At 37.0% G+C, this 19,183-nt stretch overlaps 2 protein-coding genes across 2 annotated transcripts; both read left to right on the top strand.

The window, feature by feature from the left end:
• The first annotated feature begins 1,447 nt into the window (after positions 1-1,447).
• LOC131935540 (galanin-like G-protein coupled receptor npr-9) lies at positions 1,448-6,799 on the top strand. The gene is made up of 3 exons (XM_059291982.1): positions 1,448-1,684; positions 4,391-4,550; positions 6,029-6,799. Exons 1-3 carry the CDS (start codon positions 1,448-1,450, stop codon positions 6,730-6,732), a joined length of 1,101 nt encoding a protein of 366 aa, XP_059147965.1. The 3' UTR covers positions 6,733-6,799.
• Positions 6,800-11,987: 5,188 nt separating this feature from the next.
• Positions 11,988-15,829, top strand: LOC131935534 (tachykinin-like peptides receptor 86C). Its single transcript, XM_059291967.1, has 3 exons — positions 11,988-12,143; positions 14,205-14,361; positions 15,117-15,829. The coding sequence occupies exons 1-3, from the start codon at positions 11,988-11,990 to the stop codon at positions 15,827-15,829; spliced, it is 1,026 nt and encodes a 341-aa protein (XP_059147950.1).
• The last annotated feature ends 3,354 nt before the right edge of the window (positions 15,830-19,183 follow it).

Here is a 19,183-nt window from a genome sequence, read left to right as displayed (position 1 = left end):
AATGTTTGCATCATACGTTAAATTTCTTTTCTGTGCTGTTTTATAGCTCCTTATTAATTACTATTATGGTAAAAAAATTATGTGTGTATGTGTAATAGTTTTTTTTGCCAATTTTTTTCGTCAATTTTCAAATGTTTGGGTGATACTGCTTAGTATCGCTGGTGCTAGACTAGAAATGCTCAACTAGGCATTGCAAATTATGCAGATATGACGCTCATTCCCATCAATTTCCAACATACATATAAAATGAATACTGTACATATTCGTCGAAATCCTTTATTTTCTGCTGGACAGAGTTAGTATGAAGAAATTAAAATACTAAGTAATGCATCACACGGCGTACCAGCACGGCAATCACAGAATCACAGGACGACAACTGGGCCACGATATAGAAATAAAAATTATGTTCGTCACAGCGCGCATATACACGATCAACGCGCACCTGTATAGGTGGCGTTGACACGATTCTTGGCGTATGTGTGTTGTGATCAGTGGCGTAGGCAGGGGGGGGGGTGCAAATCGAAAGAGTTTGAGGGGGGGGTGGAAATCGAAAGTTTGACGGGGGGGGGGGGGGTGGAAATCGAAAGTTTGACGGGGGGGGGGGGGTGGAAATCGAAAGTTTGAGGGGGGTGGGGGTGCAAATCGAAAGTTTGTCCCCGGTAAAAATTGGAAACCCCCCCCCCCTTGAGACGATCCTGGCTACGCCACTGGTTGTGATGTCAAGGGTTCCGCGATATAGACATAACAAGATACAAATACCTGTATCTTTGGCATACTTTATTACTATGTCATGCTGTCGCGCTGTCGTATTAGAACTATGATGGGCCTCGGCTGACGAAATGGAATTGATATAGAAAACATAAACTTTAACCAGTGTGTCCCCCCACCCCCCGGAAAATGTAGTCCACCCCCCCCGCCCCCGAAAATATCAAGTGCCCCACGGGAAAAAAAAGTCTGAAAGAAACACTGGCGGCAGCTAGTTTTATAGCCCACACTGTCAAAATCCAACGGCAAATATGAGACAGTTTTGTGTGTCTTGACGTCAAAGACTGACTCACCGAACCTCTGGGGTTCAATCGAACCCAGGTTAAGAACCGCTGATTTAGAACGAATGGCTAAACAGTGGTCTGAAAATATGTAAGAGATCTCTTACCAAAGCTTTTTATAAAGAAAGGAAGTTTGTTTTATTTTCTGATTTTCAGTGCAACGACAAAAGCTAATTATTATAAATGTTTGATAATAATTTTACTTGAAACATTTAAATTAATCAAATAGAGGATTTGTAAGCCTCTCCACAGTGCATAAGTTTTAACATTTCATAGATAAAATGTGGTACATTATTATGCTTGAACAGGCCTATCATTTGAAACGTTGAAGATTTCTCTATTTAAAAAAAAACTAGATGGAATATTGAGCTCTTGAATAAAAAATGTCCCTAGGTGTAGCAATGGCGGCTGGTACGGATCAACTGACGACGGAAACAGATCCACCCGTCACTCTCCTGCTCCCGTCTGCTGCAGATGACGTCATAGACAACTTTGTGACCGAGGTCCTGTACACCGACATCATCAGCGAGGAAACGGCCCAGCTACTGCAGGTTATCCTCATCTGCGCATGCGCAGGCGCCGTCAGCCTTCTGGGAACGGCGGCTAATCTGGTCAACATTTACATATTTATGTTGCAGGTCAGTTCATTCAGTTGGTGCTGGTAACTTTTGTTGATGCTGCCAGAAGTTCTGTTTATACGTTGAAGGAACCTGAATGTAGGGGTAAGAGCTAGGGCTAGGATTAATGTCGAGTCCAAATTCGTTCCATTCCATGCTCAAACCTTAAATGGGAACGGTTTTTTTTTTGGGGGGGGGGGGGGGGGAGAAGTTTTATATTTTTATGACCAATGGCTGTGTCACCCCCCTCCCCCCACCACCCGTAGGTACTTCAAGTGGGTGAAGATTCAATGATTTTATGCCCAGGTACGTTTTTATTCGGAAGCCGTTTAGTTGATAATGCAAGACTATTTTTTTTTAAATGATTGGAATTGTGTGTTGAAGAAAATAAATCAGAATTTCGTTTCCTACTAAACAACAACGTAATTTGTCAAATTACCCAATTAAATAATTAATGACCATGATTTAAGTGTTTCATAACAATTTACCCGCATACTAATCCCTAGCTTTAGAGCGTATCAATAAAACATTAATCCCTAGTTTTGAACGTGTCACCACTATGCTAATATTTAACTTTTTATGTGTCACCATTATAGGCCTACTAATCTCTCGCTTTGAACGTGTCACCACTATGCTAATAAACTATGTATGTGTCACCACTATAAGCCAACTAATCTCTAATTTTGAACGTATCACCAATATGTCACCACTATGTCACCACTACTAATCTCTAGCTTTGAACGTATCACCACTATGTCACCACTACTAATCTCTAGCATTGAACGTGTCACCACTATGTCACCACTACTAATCTCTAGCTTTGAACATGTCACCACTATGTCACCACTATGTCACCACTATGTCACCACTATGTCACCACTATGTCACCACTATGTCACCACTATAACCCAACTAATCTCTAATTTTGACAGTGTCACCACTATGTCACCACTATGTCACCACTATGTCACCACTATGTCACCACTATGTCACCACTATAAGCCAACTAATCTCTAGCGTAGACCGTGTCACCACTATGTCACCACTATGTCACCACTATGTCACCACTATGTCACCACTATGTCACCACTATGTCACCACTATGTCACCACTATGTCACCACTATGTCACCACTAAAACCCAACTAATCTCTAATGTTGACCGTGTCCCCAGGGACTGAGCGACTCAGTGACCATCAGTCTACTGGGTCTGACACTCTAATTTTAAACGTGTCACCACTATGTCACCACTATGTCACCACTATGTCACCACTATAAAACCCAACTAATCACTAATTTTGAACGTGTCACCACTATGTCACCACTATGTCACCACTATGTCACCACTACTAATCTCTAGCTCTGACCGTGTCACCAGGGCCTGAACGACTCAGTGACCATCAGTCTACTGGGTCTGACCATCTAATTTTGAACGTGTCACCACTATGTCACCACTATGTCGCCACTATGTCACCACTATGTCACCACTATGTCACCACTATGTCACCACTATGTCACCACTATGTCACCACTATGTCACCACTATGTCCCCAGGGACTGAGCGACTCAGTGACCATCAGTCTACTCGGTCTGACAATCTAATTTTGAACGTGTCACCACTATGTCACCACTATGTCACCACTATGTCACCACAACTAATCTCTAATGTTGACCGTGTCACCAGGGCCCGAACGACTCAGTGACCATCAGTCTACTGGGTCTGACCATCTAATTTTAAACGTGCCACCACTATGTCACCACTATATCACCACTATGTCACCACTATGTCACCACTATGTCACCACTATGTCACCACTATGTCACCACTATGTCACCACTATAACTCAACTAATCTCTTACTGTTGACCGTGTCACCACTATGTCACCACTATGTCACCACTATGTCACCACTATGTCACCACTATGTCACCACTATGTCACCACTACTAATCTCTTACTGTTGACCGTGTCACTAGGGACTGAACGACTCAGTGACCATCAGTCTACTGGGTCTGACCATCTAATTTTAAACGTGTCACCACTATGTCACCACTATGTCACCACTATGTCACCACTATGTCACCACTATGTCACCACTATGTCACCACTATGTCACCACTATGTCACCACTATAACCCAACTAATCTGTAACGTTGACCGTGTCCCCAGGGCCTGAACGACTCAGTGACCATCAGTCTACTGGGACTGACCATCTAATTTTGAACGTGTCACCACTATGTCACCATTATGTCACCACTATGTTACCACTATGTCACCACTATGTCACCACTATGTCACCACTATGTCCCCAGGGCCCGAGCGACTCAGTGACCATCAGTCTACTCGGTCTGACACTCTAATTTTGAACGTGTCACCACTATGTCACCACTATGTCACCACTATGTCACCACTATGTCACCACTACTAATCTCTAGCTCTGACCGTGTCCCCAGGGCCTGAACGACTCAGTGACCATCAGTCTACTGGGACTGACCATCTAATTTTGAACGTGTCACCACTATGTCACCATTATGTCACCACTATGTTACCACTATGTCACCACTATGTCACCACTATGTCACCACTATGTCCCCAGGGCCCGAGCGACTCAGTGACCATCAGTCTACTCGGTCTGACAATCTAATTTTGAACGTGTCACCACTATGTCACCACTATGTCACCACTATGTCACCACTATGTCACCACTATGTCACCACTATGTCCCCAGGGCCTGAACGACTCAGTGACCATCAGTCTACTGGGACTGACCATCTCTGACCTCTGCTCCCTACTGGCCATGGTCTGGCTGTCCATCTGCTTCAACCCCCTCGTGCGCTACTCGCCGGATATCTCCTTCAACTCCATCGATGTCCAGTACCTCACGGCGTGTGAGTAGTCTATTGTGCTATTCACAGGAGAAGTTGCTGTCAGGGGCGTGGCTAGGTCAGGTGTCACCAGGTGCATAGACTCAGGGTGTCACCCCTTCCAGCTCCAATATTTTTTATTATTTTAACACAACATACTATTGTTTTAAACTACATTTTACATTTTTTCATCGTGGTGTCACTTCAAAAATGGTGTCACGTGGTGCGGACCACCCCCGCCTAAAATAGCATTTCTCTGTTCTGATCTAGCTTCATATCTGCCTTATCCTCTATTCTAGATTAGCCTCACATCTGCCAATCATCTACCAATCATCTATTCTTCATTGGTCTTACATCTACCTTATCATCTACCTTATCATCTATTCTACACTGGCCTCACATCTACCTTATCATCTACCAATCATCTATTCCAGGCTGGCCTCACATATACCTTATCATCTAACTTATCATCTATTCCAGGCTGGCCTCACATATACCTTATCATCTACCTTATCATCTATTCCAGACTGGCCTCACATCTACCTTATCATCTACCTTATCATCTACCTTATCATCTATTCCAGGCTGGCCTCACATCTACCTTATCATCTACCTTATCATCTATTCCAGGCTGGCCTCACATCTACCTTATCATCTACCTTATCATCTACCTTATCATCTACCTTATCATCTATTCCAGGCTGGCCTCACATCTACCTTATCATCTATTCCAGGCTGCCCTCACATCTACCTTATCATCTACCTATCATCTATTCTACACTGGTCTCACACCTACCTTATCATCTATTCCAGGCTGGCCTCACATCTACCTTATCATCTACCTTATCATCTACCTTATCATCTACCTTATCATCTACCTTATCATCTATTCCAGGCTGGCCTCACATCTACCTATCATCTATTCTACACTGGCCTCACATCTACCTTATCATCTACCTATCATCTATTCTACACTGGTCTCACACCTACCTTATCATCTACCTTATCATCTATTCCAGGCTGGCCTCACATCTACCTTATCATCTACCTTATCATCTATTCCAGGCTGGCCTCACATCTACCTTATCATCTACCTTATCATCTATTCCAGGCTGGCCTCACATCTACCTATCATCTATTCTACACTGGTCTCACACCTACCTTATCATCTACCTATCATCTATTCCAGGCTGGCCTCACATCTACCTTATCATCTACCTTATCATCTACCTTATCATCTACCTTATCATCTATTCCAGGCTGGCCTCACATCTACCTTATCATCTACCTTATCATCTACCAATCATCTATTCCAGGCTGGCCTCACATCTACCTTATCATCTACCTTATCATCTACCTTATCATCTACCTTATCATCTATTCCAGGCTGGCCTCACATCTACCTTATCATCTACCTTATCATCTACCCTATCATCTATCCCAGGCTGGCCCCACATCTACCTTATCATCTACCTTATCATCTATTTCTACATCTATTTCAGGCTGGCCTCACATCTGTTTCGCCAGGATCACCAGCTGGATAACGGCCTACATCACGTTCGAGAGATGCCTGTGTATCGCCATGCCGCTCAAGGTCAAGCAGACCATCACCCCCAGGCGCACCGTCTACGTCATCACCTTCATCTACCTGACCGTGTTCCTCAGTGTCTCACCTGTCTACAAAGGCCTAGGTCTCGGCCCGTCATTTAACGTCAAACTCAACCGAACCATGTTTGCTCTTGTATACGCCAGCGATGGACAATACCTGTTGAGTATCTCAAACAGCATTGCCGTCATCGTCCAGGTCTCTTCGTTTGCTGTGGTCATTCTATGCACCGTCATCCTGACCAAAACACTGGCAGTCAAATCAAAATGGAGGGCAGAGTCCGGAAACGCTGCTGCCCTGAGCTCTTCAACAGAAAGAGATAGAAAAGTAATTCAAATGGTGACTTTAATATCCACCATCTTCATCGTCTGTTTTCTCCCCTGTATATTTCACCTCCTGCTTGAAATCTGCTACCCGGCATACAGCATCAGGGGACGTTACCGGAACAGTTACGTGGTGTGCTGGTCATGTATGAAGACCTTAGAAGCCGTCAATAGTTCCATTAGTATCTTTGTTTACTATAAAATGAGCTCGAAATATCGAGTCGTGTTCAGGGAGGCTTTGTTTAAACGCGAGCCCATTAAAAAGATCAGTAATTGAGTTCCGGGACTATCAGTATAAACAGATTAGAATTTTAGCACACTAGAACGTGGTTCGTAGCACGAGAGGTTTTTCAAAAATGCATTTCGTCTTGTGAAATATTACAGTTGAATCAGAAGTGAAAAATAATTTTAAAATTAAATTTTAAACATTTAATACTAGATATAAGATATAGGATATAGAATCCCCCCTCCCCTGGAATTAAAAAAAAAGATCCCATCTATTGAGAAGAAACAAGCTATGTTGGTCTTTTTCGACCTTAACCCGGCGTGGCGTTCATGTTTGGCTTATCACGTTAAATAGAACGAAACCCTGACTCAAAGAAATACATGCACACGAGGTAATTAAATTCAATTAATTTTAATTATACCATGCAGGTGGTAATTAAGAACAACCTCGTGAGTGAAGCACATCAATAAACAGCACGTTACAGACTTAGTTTCAGGACAAACGTCGGAAGATTTCATACAGTGGGGAGTGTACCGGGTTGTGTTAGTGGGAGAGGGGTGGTATTTGAGAAGTAGGACAGGGGCGGTATATTAGAAGTAGGATAGGGGTGGTATTTGAGAAGTAGGATAGGGGTGGTATATGAGAAATGGGATAGGGGTGGTATATGAGAAGTATTAGACGAAGGTTTATGAGAAATGGCAGAGGGGAGGTATATGATTAATATTCAGGTCGTTTATAAAATCTATTTTTAAATATTTTCTGTCGAAAGCTACCATAACCTACAAAATTATGTATGCGTAAAAGAAAACTGATTTTCAGGAATAAAGTAATCATTGAACATTATCATAAAAATATAAGTTTTTCTGACGAAACAATTCTTTCAGAGTTTGTGCAACGTTATTCACAACAATTATTTGCCGATTACTATTTAATTGTGGTAAAGTGCGAGCCTCCTACTTGTAATACTGCGTTATTTTCACCATTCATGTTCATTACTAGTGCACACAATAGCGGTATATGTCAATATTCGACCGTAGCTCTTAGCCCAGATATCATGCAAATGTTCATGGTGTTTCACCGACATTAGCTGAAGGATTTCAACAAAAAGTCGGGGTAATTTAATGTCTTGGCAAATTTGTTTTTCTATCCGTAAAAATGTGGAAATGGGATACATAAGAGAAGAACAAATAGTTTATTTTTTAAATAGTATTTTTTTTTACTGAAATGACACAAAAATCATTTTTATTTCAAATGGTATTATCGTTTATTGCAAGATTAATATTTGATTTTTGGTAACATTTAAAATGTAGCGGTATTTTCAGCAAATAAATTAGTCTTTACAAACTAAAATGTGTTGGTCTTTATGTTGTATGACTAAAATTTTGTGTCGTGTCAGTGTGTGTTTGGATTTTCGGATGGGTAGATGCTCGTCGCATGAATATATATATATATATATATATATATATATATATATATATATATATATATATATATATATATATATATATATATATATAATATATATATATATATAAATATAGAATATATATATAAATATAGAATATAAATATAGAATATATATATAGAATATATATAGAATATATACATATATATATATATATATATATATATATATAATATATGTAGAATATATATATATATATATATAGAGTAATATATATATATATATATATATATATATATATATATATATATATATATATATATATATATATATATATATATATATATATATATATATATATATATATATATATATATATATATATATATATATATATATATATATACAAACATTCAGCTTGAACCACTGCTCAAGGAATTGATCGGGCCATCGGATCTAGCTAGTTATCTCCATTCTTATTATTGATTGGTAAGTTTTTAATTAGATTTTAATATTTAACTTGTCTAATGAGATAAAGAAAATAGATGTACATGCATTTATATATATATATATATATATATATATATATATATATATATATATATATATATATATATATATATATATATATATATATATATATATATATATAATCTGTTTGAACTTTTTCAAACATGTAAAAATCCTATACATTTTAAAGAGGTCTTTTCTCCCTGCCTAATAATCTGGAGTCTGATGTTTACTATCATATTGTTGCACTGTTTAATATTTTTTAAATTCACAAAATTTTAAAGTCTGAATTAGTTATTATAATCGTATGTCGATTAATTTTATATTTTCACATTACTAACCGTATCTTTTTATTCCATGAGAGAAATAGGTAGTGGGAATCCAAGTGATACTTATCGTCCAATAGTACAGTGGAGGGGGGGGTGTTTGTGAGTTTAATAAAATTATACTCTAATGCGAGTCAAACAACATATTTTATTTAGACAAACTATAACACTCTGACCAGTCGTTAATTATTTGTCAATTAGTGTAAAATACGGTATACCCTATGTCAACTAGCCAGCCTTAAAGCATGCATAAATTACATCTAATTAACAAAAAAACTTGACGTTTTCATTCCTGGAGTTATCGATCGTGTCATCTAGCGCTAGACTAGGACGTGCTGAATGACGACAGGTGGAGGTTAGCTTTGTTGTTGTGGTCAGATTTACAGCCAGGCTAGGAAGGGTGGTGTTATGCTGGATTTGTTAGGAGCTTGAAACAACATATAAAGACAAGAGGTCGAGGGTCACGGTATTACACGGTAGTTTGTGAAAACACACACACACACACAAACACACACATACATACATATATATATATATATATATATATATATATATATATATATATATATATATATATATATATATATATATATATATATATATATATATATATATATGTGTGTGTGTGTGTTTGTATGTATAAACAACAAGGTTTATTAAAAAAATGTGTAAAGAGATGAAGGGATGCCAAATTAAAAACATGTATTACTTTGCAAATGTTTTTAAACAACAAAATATCTAAAATTGGGCTGCACTTAGTGCAAGACTTAATCATTGCTACCCTCCAAACAAAATGCTATGCGGCACTTTATATTTTAAGTATACCTTTTCTCGCCAGGCCGTTAAAATTTAACGTCTGATATTGCGAAATCTGCGGAAATAAATACACGTATTTAACACTTGGTCGGTTGTTCTGTTTAGATCCTATAAGGGCAAAGGATAAAATTATTTGTATTTTGTATTTTCTGGTTTAATGCATTTCCAATGATAAATTATATATATATATATATATATATATATATATATATATATATATATATATATACATATATATATACATATATAATAGCCTATATAAAGAAACATGGTCGACTATAGAAATGAAAATCTATAAAATAAAGCAAAAAAAATATATTAAAAGATATTTTGATAAAATCATTATATATTGCTTACAAGTATTCCTCATACTATGGTAGTATATAAAAACTATTTTTTTAAGTTACACATAAATATAGCTTCTACATAAAATAAACCTGGAGTAATCTCCCCTAAACTTTCTCGAATATTCTTATATAACACTACGGGGGATGGCAACTCGGATCATAGACAATATTTTAAAATATTTTTAATTACTTAAACTTTTTATAATAGAATGTGCATAATAGTGCGGGATATTAGTACTTTATAAATTCACATGAGTTTTTTTTTGAGAAATCGGAAATAGCGTAAATTACTACTTCCGGTAACGGAAATTACTCAAAATTTAACAGAAGGCAGAGAATTATATCTTTTACTTAAATTTGAAATTTCATTTATATATCTGAAATAGTACTCAAGTTATACGCTTGTGAAAAATTGAAAGTAGAAAAAGTTCCACTTCCGGCTTTCGGAAATAGCTGAAAAGTTGATACGGATCTACAAATTTGATATAATACTTATTTATGAAATTTCATCAACCTAGCTGTAACGGTACTCAAGTTATCGTGTTTACAGACACACAGACAGACACACACACAGACATTCGGACAAGATTGAAAAATTATGTTTTTCCGACACAGGGAGGTGTAAAACGTCGAGATTTGTAAAAATCTCGATTTTTGTTGCACGATTACAATACTTTCTCTATACGAAAAAGTAAAAAGCAGTCGCAAAAAAAAATAATAAATAAAAATGAAATAAACACCTAAAAACTGCAACAACTGAGAACCGACATGCGTTTCTTGTATCATTAAAAACATTTCAAAACTAAAGCGTCAATATTTTTCGAAAACATTGTAATTATATACTTTTCTAGATCCACGCCACCCATCCCCACTCTCTGTCTCACACCAACCCGCTCCAATCCTAAGACCCCCCCCCCCCCCTCCATACATGCAGAAAAAAACAACGAAAACATTTCTTGCAACTTATTTCCTGAGGTATTGTGCTCGATTATATCGCTGATCTGTCGATAACTATTTTCACAATTTGTGCATTATTTCTTCCATTACCAAAGCGTGAAAGTTCCATATACTTACAGGAATAACGTTATGTACAGGCGTACATTATCTCTGGGGTGAGTTTCAATTGTTCCCGCATGCTCTGGGCATCGATCGAATGGGACATATAGCAGTGGGCAAGACATTTTCATGTCAGTCTCAGTTTAAAAACAGCTCACTGTGAACTCATTGTGGTTACATTTGATTTCAGTGGCTTTAGTTGACAGACTTTCACGAACAGCTCAGTGTGTACTCATTGTGTACTCATTGTGTACTCAGTGTGTACTCATTGTAGTTACACTTGATTTCAGTGGCTTTACTTGAGAGACTTTCACGAACAGCTCAGGTTCGTATATTAGTAGATAGATTTAAAGATGTAAAAAAAAAATTATCAACATGTTTAACGTAATAAACCAAAATAAATTCTTCAATTTTTTTTCAAAACAAAATCATATTTATGGTGTCTTTTTTTTTTTCAAATAATTTATCTTTAATTTTTCTTTATAGAAAGTTAGATATTCTTAAACGATAACTTTTTTGTTAAAAAGTAAAGTTCCCATTCCAAACCTAACATTCTAAGGGGCAAATGAAGTAGAGTTCACCTGTTTCTGTGACCTCGGCATATGAAGGGTTAGTATGTCAGCACTATGCCCAGCCGCCTTTACTTTCCCTAACGTGAGTTTGGTAGGGGCTACCCACCATAGATGGACGGTCTAAATTTTTTTTTTTACGAAAAGGAATTTATATCTATTTGAATAATTTAGATGTGGCATTAAAAAAAACAACGAAGCCATAATTTATTTTAGTTGTTACTTTCTGCTATTAACAAACACGATCAAATTTCCAGCTAAGATACCAGACCCAGCAATGTCACTAAGTACCACAACGTCCGGTATTCAAGACATAATTGGCAGCGACGTCAGAAAATGGATGGAGATTGCCTTCTTCGTCATAGCATCAGGCGTGATATCTTTCCTTGGGTCGATAGCCAATGTCATGGTCATTGTCGTCTTCTTTAAACAGGTTTGATCTCATTGACTTAATCATTGACTTAATAATTGACTTAATAATTGACTTAATCATTGACTTAATCATTGACTTAATCATTGACTTAATCATTGACTTAATCATTGACTTAATCATTGACTTAATCATTGACTTAATCTCAGCTTAACAGCAAGGACACGCATCATTTCCCATACTTGGGTTAAGGGTGCTGTTTTGATGTATGAGCTTGAAATGAGAAACATGTTTCAAATATCACATTTTGTCTAAAAAAAATACTTATACTAAACAAGTCTAGAAAAAAACAACTTCACCAAATTAACTATACTTGTTCCAAAAAAAATTAACTTAGACATGTAAAATATACATGTCGCAAGTGTAATTATTATTATGTAACTTATTATGCTTGACTGGTTATTTTACCCGTGGAGTCCTTTATCACGCTTGGAAGCTAGAGTATAACAAAAAATACATCACCCATAGCTTAAATGGTAAACGGAAAAAAAGTCACAGGAAAAAAAAACACAGAAAAAAAGTCACAGTTTTTGCTAGGAAAAAAAGTCACAGAAAAAAAGTCACAGTGGAAAAATTTTATCGGAAAAAAAGTCACAGAAATAAAGTCACAGAAAAAAAGTCACAAAAATCTTTTTAGAAATATTTTTATTAATTTGTTAAGAATTGTAAATTTTGTATGTTTATTGTTGTGGGTTGTATTTTTTGATAGCATAAATTATTTATAGACGTTAAAAGCATTATGATTTATAACAATTGTAAGTAAAAATACTCTAAGATAATTTACACAACAATCTCAACTTTTGTTACGTACTTAGTTAAATACGCGGTAGAAAAGTTAGCTATAAAAGAAATTTAGGCACATTTTGCCGTAGGCTATTCTCTGGTCGGCCTCTCCTCAGTAGGCATTGTCCGAACATATTTTGTGTTGTTGACGTTATGCGTCAATGACAGCCTTTGAACCTTGTCGGCTTTCTGTTTTGATCCTAAGTTTTGTTATGTAATGACCGTGATAAATGTGGGCAGTAAAGGTGGTTGAACTAAACATAACTATTGTTGCCATGAGTTGAGGGCAGCAAGTCCGACGAACTTACCATTTCACGGTAATTTAATATTGGTATTTAAAAAAAAAACACGATGAAAAACGTGGACTTTGGAGCATTCTATTAAATGCTACTAATCTTAAGTTTAAAATAATTACAATCTACATACTTCATAATAAATATTTTTAGATGAATTATAAAAATTCCTATGCGTATACAGCCTACACACATTACATTACATTTAATTAATCCTAAGTTAATTTGCACTCTCTAAATATTTAATACATAAAAGTATTAACAAATATCATGCAAATATATATTTGTGACTTTTTTTCCTGTGACTTTTTTTCCTGTGACTTTTTTTCCTGTGACTTTTTTTCTGTTTTTTTTTCCTGTGTTTTTTTTCCCTGTGACTTTTTTCCTACAATCGCTTAAATACATACAGCTTGTGATCAAAGGCTAAACAATTGAATACAACTCTCATAGTTAAATCATCTGATTTGGCGATTAAAAGCTAAACAGTTGATCGAAAACACTAGAAAAATTAATAAATCATAACCGCTGAAAATGCGTAGACATTTAGGAAAATGTATTCTTAATATCTTTATTAGTTCAGTAATTTAGGAAAATGTATTCTTAATATTTTTATTAGTTCAGTAATTTAGGAAAATGTATTCTTAATATCTTTATTAGTTCAGTAATTGGAATGTTGACAAAGTGTCACTAAGGTTTTTACAGGTAGTCTTTAGTCTAATAAATGGTCTAATTTAAAGGTGTCGTCCTTATGTTATCAAAAGTTAATACGGTCTAATTAAAACAAAACCTAATTAAAGTTGTCTTTATGCTAACAAATGTTAACAGTCTAATTAAAGACGTCATCTTTATGCAAAATAAATAAATAAATAAATAAATAAATAAATAAATAAATAAATAAAAATAAAACAAAGGTTAACAAATTCTAATTAAAGTTGTCGTCTTTATGCTAACAAAGTTTAACAAAGTCTAATGAAAGTTGTTATTCCAGGGGTTCAGTGACTCTATCAACATCAGCCTCCTGGGTCTGGCTGTGGCTGACCTGGGGTCACTCCTGACCCTAGTCTGGATGAGCATCTGTTTCAACCCGCTGTTCCGCTACTCTGGTATATCCTTCGAGTCTATTGATATACAGTATATAACGGCAGGTAACCCATATATAACATAATAGGTGGATTGTATATAACATGCACTAATAGAAGATTTAAAATACGTTTGAAAACAAAATTTGATAGTTGATTCAGGAGAGTGTTGGGGACGGCTAGCGGTAGAGAGCTAGACTGCTAACCCGAAAGTCTCGAGTTCGAATCCGGGTTTAAGTCATTAGAGCGTACCTGAGTCCACCTAGTTCTGATGGGTACCTAATTAATGTTACGGAAAGTAAAAGCGGCTATGCATAGGCTGACCACACCCTTCCTTCATATGCCGAGGTGAAGAAACATATGAACTCTTCTTCCTCTGCTCAATAAATCACTAGATCTAATTCTAAAAAGGAATCTTTACTTTGTTTTCAGCAGAGTGAGCAAAAATAAAGAATAATTTTCATACGTGTAAGAATATAAATTAGGCCTATACTTTTAAAATTAATGAACTACCTGTTTCAATGACCTCGCCATGATAAGAGATAGTGTTATCAGCGTTAAGCCAAACCACCAATAATTTTCCTGAATTGAGTCACACACCCTGATAGGTAAAGGTATGGGCGTGCTAACTGATCGAACCCGAGAATTTAAGTTTATCAGCTGTGAACTCTACTTCTCGACCACGCTATCCCTTACGTGCTTTTTCTACTTACATTCAAAAGTTTTTTTACACAATATAAATCAAAAGAAAAATGACTTTTCCCTTTTGTTTTCAATAACTATCGGTCTCACACTTATATCTTCTGCTGTTACATCTGCAGGCTGGCCTCACGTCTGCTTCGCCAGGATAACCAGCTGGATCACAGCCTTCATCACCCTAGAGAGATGCCTCTGTATCGCCACGCCTCACAGGGTCAAACAGTTCCTCACGCCAAAGAGGACGCTCGTCATCATCCTTCTCATTTATCTCTTCCTCTTCCTCAGCGTGGCGCCCGTCTACTACGCCCTCCGCATCGGTCCACACTTTGACGACAGCAGAAACAAAACACTGGATGGGCTGGTATACGCAGACGACGGTACAGCCGTTGAAAACGTTTCTTTTGCGATCTCCGTCTTTGCGCAGCTGTCATCCTGCGCATGCGTCATTATTTGCACGGTGGTTCTAATTATAAACCTGACCCGGAAATCCCAATGGCGTAACACCAGTCTAGAAACATCATCAGCAAAGCCGACGATGAGCAACCGCGATAAGCGAGTTGTCCTGATGGTGGCATCCATTTCCTGTATCTTCATCGCGTGTTTCCTACCCAGCGCCATCAACCTGATACTGATGCTGCACTTTTCCCCCAACTACAGCATCGTGGGCCCGTACCAGAACAGTTTCCAGGTGTCGTGGTCCATCCTCAACACGCTGGAGGCCACCAACAGCTCCGTCAGCGTGCTGGTGTACTACAAGATGAGCAGCAAATTTAGGCTCGTCTTTAGGGAAACGTTTTGTATCACACGTTCAACTGGAACTTACAGACGTGGATAACCTGGACATATTTCAGATAATATATCCAGCATGCACCTACTTTTTCTTCAGAATCTAGAATCGTACTATTAAACTTAAAAAATGTTAAGATTTTGTACAAGATGTATGTATTTTAGCCATATTATGAATTCTACACAATTCCACTCTGGAAAGTTCCATACACGAGATATATGTGGAAATACACTACTCTCAAATGAAAGTTTGTTCTCTGCTAAATGCAAATCACTCTCTACAAAATTCCCTATTGAGAGTTGCGTTTCTCTCGCAGCTCGTTTTGCGCTAATCGATAATTTTAAAACCAGGGATAGACTACACACATTTCGTTTCCAGTTTTTCTATTTTCCAGTTTTTTAGCATTTTTTTCTCCCTTTTTCAATTCAACGCATAGAACTTGGTCACTCGGATGGACGAGATACCGACACGATACCTAGCAAACGATAGCTGGCACTGATACTAAATATAATATATTTTATTTACGTAATTCGTTGAATTTTCTTTGAAGTACATCTACATAAGATAGAAGAAAAAAACTGTGACTATTATTAGAGTTTGAAATATTATTTCAGCTGGAAATCCTATTTAACATAAACACTATTACAATCGTATTCTGATTTGTTGATTCTTTTAAACAAATGTTTAAATTATACATTTATGAAATCCGCCTCTTATTTTTTTCAAACTTCTTTTTGATTAAAAACAGTCGAAAAAAACATTCAAACGTATGTACAATTATTATAAACTCTGTCAAAACCGAAATCTATTAACACAGTGAAACTGTTGACTTGTTGTTAAAGGAGTTTTTTTTCTCACATCCTAGGACCATGACATAGTAAATACCAACTTTCTCGCGACTTAGGTCAACTTATTGTCAACTATAACTTGACGTAGCTGCCCTTAGAGGAAGGTGCACACGATGTTCTTGACCGCTCTGTCCAACAGCTGGACAGTTTGTCTGGGCCGCAGAACTTGACCAATTTCTTAACAAATAGATTGTCTTCAACAGCTGACACTGTTGTCATGATCGATGACCCTGAAACTTCGGCTACCACACAAGGTTTATTCCAAACAAGAGTTACTACCCTGTGATCAGAGCTAGCAGAAAACACGAGTTATTTCCCTGTGATCATAGCTGGCAGAAAACGCGAGTTATCGCCCTGTGATCATAGCTAGCATAAAACACGAGTTATTTCCCTGTGATCATAGCTAGCATAAAACACGAGTTATTTCCCTGTGATCATAGCTGGCAGAAAACACGAGTTATTTCCCTGTGATCATAGCTGGCAGAAAACACGAGTTATTTCCCTGTGATCATAGCTGGCAGAAAACACGAGTTATTTCCCTGAGATCATAGCTGGCAGAAAACACGAGTTATTTCCCTGTGATCATAGCTAGCAGAAAACGCGAGTTATCGCCCTGTGATCATAGCTAGCATAAAACACGAGTTATTTCCCTGTGATCATAGCTGGCAGAAAACACGAGTTATCACCCTGTGAGAAAAGCTAGCACAAAGTAAAAGCTAATTCCCTGTACATTTTGTTAAAATACTAAATTTTAATAGATCACATTTTTAGAAAAATGACATACTTGAATTTGAATAAAATAAAATATATTTGCAGTTTACAAAGTACATGAAATAAACGTAACAATCCGATACATGTAGCGATGATAAGTTTCAGCATATTTCCTGCGTCTTGTCTGGAACTCTAGAATTAGAAATTGACAGTTCGACCGTCTTTTGGCCATTATTTTCTTTTATATAGTCTTATCTTCGACCATGGGCGAATACACATTAGGTCAAGGAAATAGTGACAGCGTTCCTTCTTCCCCTTCCCTCTAACTTTAATTACTTCTAATTAGTATTGGATACTACGATATAAAATATCATATTTTAAACTAATTTTGGTAACAAAGAAAATCTTATAAAATATTAAACTCCTTCAATGAAGTATCAATTTGCTCTTAATGACACATTTTTTTTATCCAACGCAACCGTTTCTCATTGATGTAATAGAATAACCAATATCTAAACCAAATTACTTGTCGCCCCTGATTTCTCTCAAAGTTCTGACTTGATTGTGAATAAGCTCATCGATAATGTTTGATAAAATCAATGCAAATTACACACTTTGAATGTAAATGATAGTAACCATTGTAGTGAAGACAATAAAGAGACAGGACGGTAAGCGTTAAACACGTTAATCAGATAGACTGTTGACATTAGCCAATCCGTCTTTAAAGTGGTGTTTGCAAGTGTTAAGGGCATTCACACTTATTAATGGCCATGTAAATACAAGGCTAAAAAGTACGACGTCACTAAATCACCGAATTCGGATCTATTTTTAACATGTAAAGATTTTTCACCGCGTGTACATGATCAGTAGAACAGAGACAGTATCGGATGTACTTTAAAACCCTGCAGGATCAATGATGGAGGTTAAGTATGGTCAGTTATGAGCAGTGTTTGTTTCAGACTTTTTTCTCCCCGGGTGGGGGGGGGGGGGGCACTTGATATTTTCGGGAGGGCGGTAGACTTTCTTCAGGTGGGGGGGGGGGGGGCATACCGAAGAGATGCCTAGAATAAACTGGTTATGTGTTACCATTTTTTTTACTGCTTCGTCTAGTACTCTATTAATAGTTTATTGTTAGATAGAAACTTTTTTTTTAAATCTCTAAAATATTGGGGAATGAAATACTTATTAGGAATACCCCCCCCCCACACACACACAGCGCCATCTTCCGTATGCACCAGCCACCCTCCCGCCCCCCCCCCCCAGCGCCCTATTAAGTAAGTCAGCGCCTTCTGTAGGTATACCGCATAGTCACAACTCCCCCTTGAGTTATACAAAGGCGCGAGTCACTGCACCCACTACATGCATCAGCAGCACCTCTGCCCTCAGCATTACTGGACGTTAAATATCCCATAATAGCATGCGATTAACTTTGTATTGCATTTGATCAAGTTTGTCCTGATTTGCTAATTTCTTTCACGGGGAAATGTACATGTATTTTTAAAATAACTGAACTTATCATCTATACTGGTCAATGTGTGTCCTTTTGGCTAAAGTGTAATGTTAATTAACGTCATTTTAAATTAGTCATTCACTCAAAGGACGTGGCGGTTATCTATTCTATAACATTCATAACTATAACTTTTATAGCAATAACACTTTCATAGCAGTGAAACTCCTAGATTTAACAGTCATACTTCTAACACTTATATTTAAAACTTTCGTAAGTAAAAAAACTCGTAATTATAAAACTGGCAAATAAATCGCACGATAAAGAAGTCGCGCCATAAGGGGAGGGGGAGGGTATGGATGGATACAATTGACTAAATATTTTTTAGCGCAATTT

This window comes from Physella acuta, unplaced genomic scaffold, assembly GCF_028476545.2.
Source record: "Physella acuta isolate Inbredline_101_S28 unplaced genomic scaffold, ASM2847654v3 ptg000013l, whole genome shotgun sequence".
Classification (NCBI taxonomy): Eukaryota; Metazoa; Mollusca; class Gastropoda; family Physidae; genus Physella; species Physella acuta.
The sequence above is the reverse complement of the archived record's forward strand: the minus strand, read 5'-3'. Positions and strand labels throughout refer to the sequence as shown.